The sequence below is a fragment of the Homarus americanus genome, unplaced genomic scaffold, assembly GCF_018991925.1.
Source record: "Homarus americanus isolate GMGI-L3 unplaced genomic scaffold, GMGI_Hamer_2.0 scaffold5831, whole genome shotgun sequence".
Classification (NCBI taxonomy): Eukaryota; Metazoa; Arthropoda; class Malacostraca; order Decapoda; family Nephropidae; genus Homarus; species Homarus americanus.
This window is the reverse complement of record NW_024719604.1, coordinates 1,708,213-1,716,807: the sequence shown is the minus strand read 5'-3', so window position 1 is coordinate 1,716,807 and position 8,595 is coordinate 1,708,213. Positions and strand designations below refer to the sequence as shown.

At 42.7% G+C, this 8,595-nt stretch overlaps 1 protein-coding gene across 1 annotated transcript in view; it reads left to right on the top strand.

Annotated features, from left to right (window-relative positions):
• Positions 1-456: 456 nt before the first annotated feature.
• LOC121860123 (peroxidase-like) overlaps positions 457-8,595 on the top strand; it is a 36,543-nt gene continuing 28,404 nt past the window's right edge. Inside the window, exons 1-2 of the mRNA XM_042357156.1 lie at positions 457-576; positions 8,197-8,369. Coding sequence (XP_042213090.1) covers positions 525-576; positions 8,197-8,369 — 225 coding nt within the window. The 5' untranslated portion in view covers positions 457-524. The remainder of the gene's footprint in view (positions 577-8,196; positions 8,370-8,595) is intronic.

Sequence of the window (8,595 nt, the reverse complement as noted above, 5' to 3'; positions counted from 1 at the left end):
AGGGTGAATGAAAAATTACGAAAACTTTATATTATAACTAAGCTTTGTCATCGGTAAAAAAAAGGGAAAGCTAAATATTGGTTCATCTCCTAGAAAGTGTACAGGAATGTTGTGTAAACCTTTAAAACCTGTCTCATTATCAGGAAACTTTATAATTAGAAAATAAACGAAATAGTCTCTAAGTCACATGAATCTAAGATATAAATAATAAGACTTCTTTATTTAGAAAGACGTATTCCTTTAAATACTGTCAATGATAGTTCGATTGTTAGATGTTTCTCTCAATTCGTTAAGTACTATTAGTTGTGTCTTCTATCTACCAACATGGTCATTCTTGAAATAAATATTATCGTAATTTACTAACACTAACAATGTATATAGTTACATCTTAAAGTTTTTGAAGAAGGTGAGAGTTAGTGTGGCGTCCTGATCCTCACCGTCCTGGCCACACACAAGATGTGGGTCAGTCACTTATCATCAGTTGTGGTGGGGAGTCGTAGATATTTTGTGTTTAAAATTCAACGATGGCAGCATCATTTCTACGTTATTTACTACCGTTATTATTAGTGTTATATGGTAAGTATTATTTTACATTAGTTTACACGTTATTATGTGTTGTGTTAAGGTGTGTACAGATAGTGTGGGAGGTGCGGGTACCGGTTAGACTTCAATGCTGTGGCAGGACGAAGCTACACCAGCTGGGACGTCCAGGAGGTTAAAGTTGTCTGGACTTAAACTTCCTGTCCATTCATCTAGACTAAAATAACTCATCACCACCACCACCACCACCATCATCATCTCCGACATATTAATAATCTGGATAATTTAGGAAAACTAATCGAACTGAATTCATTAGTTCTTGTAAACATTAGTACAGGTAATTGGTTTATATAGCGGGGCTGCCGTACACGTTAGCGCGGTAATACTTGTGAAATTTAAATGTCACCAAAGCGTAATGTTGCAAATAATAAGTTTGTTGTGGTGTTAGGGTGATAAGTTGTGGTGTTAGGGTGATAAGTTGTGGTGTTAGGGTGATAAGTTGTGGTGTTAGGGTGATAAGTTGTGGTGTTAGGGTGATAAGTTGTGGTGTTAGGGTGATAAGTTGTGGTGTTAGGGTGATAAGTTGTGGTGTTAGGGTGATAAGTTGTGGTGTTAGGGTGATAAGTTAAGAACATAAGAACTTTTCCTTAGTTTAAATTTCCGTTAACTACTATACCAGTGTAAACAGAGGCTAAGTTAGATTGATATATCCAATGGTTCTTGATGTGTGGAATGATTCTGACCTCCATTTCTATTGTAAATTACTAGTTTTAGTGATTTTCCTCAAAAACCATCGGAAATATCTACCTTACCTTACTCAAACATGAAGTTGTTCAGTGTTTAAACCTAGTCCACTGCCCCCTACCTCAGTCCACCGCCCTTCCCTCCTGCCCTACCTCAGTCCACCACCCCTCCCTCCTGCCCTACCTCAGTCCACCACCCCTCCCTCCTGCCCTACCTCAGTCCACCACCCCTCCCTCCTGCCCTACCTCAGTCCACCACCCCTCCCTCCTGCCCTACCTCAGTCCACCACCCCTCCCTCCTGCCCTGCCTCGAGTCGGTTGAGCTCGTTTTATCATATCACGAAGTTTCTTACTGAGAACCCCCGAAGAAAATAGCGTTATTCTTCTCTCTCGTACACAACTTGGGACCACCAGAAAGCTAAACTCATCTCTAGTTTATGTAGCCTGGTAATTAAACACCCTAACGCTACTTAAGGGAGTTAGTGTTGGGTCTTGTTAAGGTAGACTGGCGTTAAGATGTTGTCGCGTCGGGACGGGGAGGGACGGGGAGAGAGAGAGAGAGTTAGCCAGACCATCGTGTTGATGAGGGAGGGAGGGAGGGAGGGAGGAGTCGGGGTCTACGAGAGAGTGAGTAAGGGTGACGTGTATTGCTTGAGTCACGCACTCCATACCTTACTACTCCACCCACCGTCACCACCCCACTAAACTTGCCACTCCACGAACTTTCTCGTGCCGCCAGCATGACACAGCAGTCTGGTTGATCATGTTGGTGGTCAACATCGCCCCCGGCACTATACACCGGTGTAGCCTTAAGCCGTACACCTGCGGTACATCAGATCATGAACCTGTCCAGGGAACTTTGGCAGCGTTATAGTACAGCGGAAACACGAGTGTCTCATTAATGTGTCAAGGGTTCGAGTCCTGCGACACACATGAGAAGGGTGTTGTCCAGTGACCCTCACTGACACAGGTTCCCTTACTCCGGATTCCTTCTGTACTTAATTATACCTTTACTAACACTGGGTAGACCAACACAGCCATCTGAGCAGCGAGGAAGCTGATAAGTGGTGAGAATTATATATGTATTACAAAACAAGGTTTCGTGTCTACTTTTATCTTTTACTTAAATACATTACGAACTGTAGATAACCTTGTTTGGGTGTATCAGCTGTGTACTGAACTGTAAGTGTATGACCTATGAGTTTACGGAGTGCTCCTTACGTGTGTTAATGTCATCGTGTGTAGGGCTGTTGCCACGCCAGGTGTACTTTATACAAAGCAGTAAGTCGAGTGTAGACTCTCGTCTTGTTCACCCGTGTGGTCAGGGTCCGTATCACTGCCCATACAGTCCTCCTACTGGTCAGCACCCCGAGGTGTGACGGTACACGTGTCTGAGTATACATGGCTCCGGGCATCTTAAACTCCAATTACCAAGTTGTCCTGATATACATTTTCATTTGTACGTGGTCAACGGCTCCATTTAGTCAGGCCTTCATCGTGTAAAGATTGTTTTACCCGTGGACGCAGTTAAACCCTGTAACTGTATATAAACATTCCTACTTTTCTGTACTAAATTACTACTACTGTACTAGGCCATGTTAGTTTAAAATTACCCCCCCCCCCCATTAAAGAGTGGTCCCTGTCCAGATAGTCAACGCTCACCTTCCTCCCTGCATTTGGACATTGCTCTCACCTCTAGATGTCAACACCCTAACTCAGCTCGTCTCTGTTTACACCCCCTCGAGAGACGTAGAGTGAGGGGCGATATGATCGAGGTGTATAAATGGAAGTCAGGGCTAAACAAAGGTGATACAACAAAGGTACTCAAACTATTCAACCAGGAGCGAACTTATAGCAATAGTTTTAAATTAGACAAATTTAGATTTAGGCTCGTGATAGGTAAACATTGGTTTGGAAATAGAGTAGTGGATGAGTGGAACAAGTTACCAAACATCATTAACTCGAATACGCTGGCTAGCTTCAAACATAAGTTGGATGGATATATGAACGATGGGGGTTGGGTGTAAACGGTACTGCCCAAAATGGGCCAATAGGCCCGCTGCAGTTTCCTCCATTCTTATGTTCTTCTGTAAACGTTCCAGTGCATGGCGCAGTACTGCTCCCGTTAGAGTGTCAAACACCTCCATCACGGTCAGTGGACTCGTATCTGTAGTAACAAGCAGGTGAATGTCGCCCTCGTCTCTAGATGGTTAACGTTCTTTAGGACTTTTAACACTCAATTCATCCTTCTGCAGACTGTCAATGCTTCCCATGTAAAGTACGCTAACTCCTCTAGCGCCAGTAAACACTATATGCATCTAAGCTAGACCTCTCCCCCTCTCGGTAAATGGCAACTGTGCCGCTGTTTGTCTTAACTGAACTTGTGCTCCTGGACACTGGACGAGTGAGCGAGGTGGCGGTAAGTGTTGCCGAGCGGCATTCCTTGTAACTGTAAAGAACTTGCCGCTTCATAGCCAAGTAAGCGCCGCACCATAACGTTTCCTGTACGTAAGAGTATTTCGAAAAACTCCGTACCAATATTTACATTTACGACGCGAAATTAATTAGCCTTTATTTCAACGTGGAATTAAACTTGCATTTTGTTTATTCCTACTGGGTATTGAAACTGATTGCGTTGTTGATTTTTGTGCTTTGTTTAAACATTATGATATCCTTTACTGTCCACGGCACCTACTCTGTCACTGAACACAGGAAGATACGCTTTGGTGAACCTGGGTGGTGGTGTAAGGGGTCACATGGCGTCATAAGGTTCACATCATTGTACACAAAGTGGCGAGCGATGAGCTACAGGGAGCGGTGCGAGGGGCGAGGTGTACGATGTAGGCAAGTGACTGGACAGGATGGATGCTATTTTTTATTCGTTTAGTCTGCTTGAACAAATATCCATGTTCGTGATACTTTTCTTAACATTGCTCATCTTGTGTGAGTGAGAGCAGAGGGCGGCGGTGCACCCGGGCGTGTGGCGTCAACAGGAACGGTCATGCAACTCTGCAGCCGTGAATATTGCAGGATTTGGCCTCGAGTAGGAGTTGCAGACTGAATTCCCCGGTAATTTAAGATATGACGAAACTGTAATGCTAGAGAAAGGCGGTGGCTGTAGTCTGCTGTGAGATAATAACTACAATATTGTGACATTCCTGTAACACTATTGTTCCCGCGTTCAGGAATTTAAGTAATATTCTTGGGTAGACAACAATCTGTTTAGTTAACTAATAAACCGTTCGGTTCACTGTTAATATTCATGAAATAAAATCTTCTAATTAGGACATAATCACTCGCGTGTATAGTATATTTACCCTTAAGAATGTTGCAAAATATGTAGCAGGTTAATTGAATATAGGTGAGATAAGGAAGGATGTTAAGTTTGGTGCGGAAATATTGTCATAGCATTATACTCTAGTGACGCTACACCACTTTCACGTCAACAAAACACCTAAGAACATAAGAAAATAAGGAGTCTGCAATAGGCCGGTTGGCCTGTGCATGGCAGCTCTTGTCGAGAGTTACTACCACTCTCTATCATCCATGAATCTATCTAGCCTCCTTTTAAAACTTTCCAGAGTTCTAGCACTTACTACAAAGTTGCTAAGCTTGTTCCACTCGTCCACCACCCTATTTGTGAACCAGTTTCTTCCTATCTCCCTCCTAAACCTAAACTTATCCAACTTGAATCCGTTGCTCCGAGTCCTATCCTGCTCGGATATTATAAGAACTTTATCTATATCCCCTTTATTGATTCCTTTCACCACTTAAATACTTCTATCATATCTCCACTCTTCGTCTTTCTAGGAATGCAAGTTAAGTTTCTTTAACCTATCCTGATATGGAAGGTTTCTAAGTCCCGGAATAATTTTTGTCATTCTTCGCTGCACCGACTCTAGTGAATTTATATCCATTCTATAATAGGGGCACCAGAACTGAACCGCATAATCGAGGTGCGGCCTGACTAGCGCGAAGATATAGTTGCAATAAGACCTCTGCATCTTGTTACTTACACTTCTAGATATAAAACCCAATACTCTGTTTGCCTTATTTCGAACATTAACGCACTGTTTTCTAGGCCGTAGGTCCGGGCTTACAAGTACCCCTAGGTCTCTTTCACAAGTCGACTTCTCTAGGTTGATGTTGTTAAGGCTGTATACATTATAAGTATTTGTTCTTCCAATATTAAGTACGCTGCACTTGTTGGTGTTGAATTTCATTTGCCATTTTTCAGACCACCCATGCAGTTTTAGATCCTCCTGTAATGCATTTGCATCCTGCCCTGAATTAATTTGCCGCCCTATTTTGGTGTCATCCGCAAACTTGCTTATGCCACTGCTGATCCCAGTATCTAGATCGTTTATGTAGATTATGAACAAGAGTGGGCCTAGTACTGACCCCAGGGGAACCCCACTCAGATTTAACACCATCTACGCTGACCCTCTGCGTTCTATCGGTGAGCCATGATTTTATCCAATTTAAAAATTTCCCCTCGATACCATGAGCCTTAATTTTTCTCAGAAGCCTCTGATGCGGTACTCTGTCAAATGCTTTGCTAAAGTCTAAGTAAATAACATCGTAATTATCGTCATTATCTACTACCTCGAAGACTTTCCTAAAAAACGTTAGCAGATTTGTTAGACAAGATTTTCCCTTTGTAAACCCATGTTGAGAGTCGTAGATTAATTTGGCTTCCTCTAGATGCGATCGGATGCTATCTGCTATAATTGATTCAAGAAATGTCCCCACTACTGACGTCAAACTGATCGGCCTGTAATTTGACGGTAGTTCAGTGTATGTGTCTCAGCGGGAAAGTACTCGTATAAATTATGTGTTATACAGGCGTGGACTTACCTACTTACTGTTGGGTAGGGGACAGCGTACAGTGTTTTATCCCTAGCCAGTGATAGTGTAGTGGTGGACCAGTCAAAACTCGAGCTCAAACCTTCCCTCACGCTTTACGCTCTTGTCACAATCAGTTCGTTTGTTGCTTAATAATTTTTTTTTAAAGATTTTGGGAGTTTTCTCATTAACTGAAGACTTTATTTCACGCTTACGAGACCCAATTTTATATAAGATTCGTATCAATGTCAACTTGGTTTTAACGAGGACCCCAGTGTTGTTTTGGCCATTGTCACTTCAGTTCAGCTGTTTGGTGATATATGAACCAACATTTCCTCGCTTTAATGTTCCCGTCTTAAGTTAGTGCACTAGAAACATGGATGTAAAGAACACCATTTTCCCTCCTGTGTTCGTTACCAGCGTTAGGGATTTATGTAGTTACCACTGATGGGTTATTTGTTGTAATTCTTAAGTTTTGCCGTGGTGAAAAAATTGTTGACTTGAATAAAGGAAGCGTAAACATGTGGGTTATGATATTAGGAGTGGTGAGAAATACGTGTTTGTACTTATTAATTTTCTGTCACCAAGTGTTAAGTGGGTAAATATAGAATTTTTTTTTTATTTAAGACAAACTGAGAGAAAAAGTGAAAATCCATATGTTGGTATGGTACCCAGCTCATACACACACTCTGGTGGTAGGGCTGCAGGTCTCGTGGTGATACGTACAGTAATAATACGCGACTACTCCATCACCCCTAACCTAACCTACACTATCAATTTATTATGAGTGACCCATCGCAAGGTGAGTTCACTATCTGTCCAGACTTGACTCAGGGTAATGTGTAGATAGTTAACTAACCTATTACCAATAGCTGAGAATTATAACTGAGGTGAAGTTTTTGACCCAATAGGCGCCACTGTAACTCCTGGGTTCTATTTATTTCCCGGAGTACGCAACATAATTCTCTCGGGGTGGTTATGACGTCGCAGAAGATGTGAAGATTTTAGTCTAGGTTCTTTACAGGTGGGTGCTGTTGTGATGGTTGCTTATACCGAACAGTGTGTGTGGATGGGGGTGACTCTTGGTAACTGGAAATAAGAGTATGGTTGCTGTGCTGAGCTAAAATATAAATAACGAAACGTATTAAACTGTTTTATTTATTTTTTAACATTACCGGTAAAGACTATGAGTTGGTTGTGTGTGATTGTTAAGAGCATATTAGTTCCTTACGTCAATACTACACAATGATCAATTATCTCAGAAAACAACGGCCATAGACGAAATGAACATAATTATATTCAACATAAGTAATTTCTCATTTGCTATCTAATGTATAATAACTTTTCCGTTTGTTAGTACTTAAAATAACACACACACACACTCCGGGCTTGTCACTCACCTGGAAGGGCCCAGCCACTAAGAGGTAAACCACATCAAATGCACACACATCCACACTTCATTCTCCCACAAATAATTTATGGCAAGTTTGGTGGAAATTGACTAACTGGTTCTCCAAGTTGTTTGACTCCTGGTGGACGATGGATACCGAGTCATGGTTGCGTCTCACCATGAATTAGTGAATTTTATCAACACATAAAATAGTTCCTCTCAGCTGTTGTTGGCGAGAGGTGATGACTTTACGTCTGAACCTATACACCTGAACCTATATACTTTAAAACGCAGTACAGTACACGGGCGTCGTCTGGCAACTTACATCGGACATCACACCCGCTGCCTCACTCCTCAGAGCCAGCGTGACCTGTAGTGTCACATCACGACACCTCACACTACTAAAAGTGTCACTTCTTGGCAACATTTCATACTTCAAATTGCACCTGGCCAACAGTTACACTAATTGGCTGACAGGCAGTAGTGTGGGGTCGTGTGTCGCTCTCACTGCATCAACCTAAAGTTAGATTATCAAGAGTGTGTGTTGTGTTGTGGTAAGCAGGAGAGGAGAGTGTGTTGTGGTAAGCAGGAGTAGTGTGTGTTGTGGTAAGCAGGAGTAGTGTGTGTTGTGGTAAGCTCACACCGGTATTATCAGACTAGCTTCACCATTCATTACAGCAGTGAGAGGAAACCGTGAGAACGAATGTATTGAGGTGGGCTTCGCTCGGGCGGCTGGCTCCAACCTACACAATGGATACGAGGCTGCTAAGGACGCCGTGTTGGCCAGGTGGGCTGAGGAGGACACCGAGGGGCGGCCCGATTACGCAGGACTCTCCCCCCTCCTGAAGAACGTGAGTATATATTCTTTAATACGTTTTTAAGGTCATTAAGGCACAATATATCTTGCCTCCTTCAGGTAACATCCTACCTCCTTCAGGTAACGCAACATCCTTCCTCCTTCAGGTAACATCCTACCTCCTTCAGGAAACGCAACATCCTTCCTCCTTCAGGTAACATCCTACCTCCTTCAGGTAACGTAACATTCTCCCTCCTTCAGGTAACCACCTCCCTCCTTCA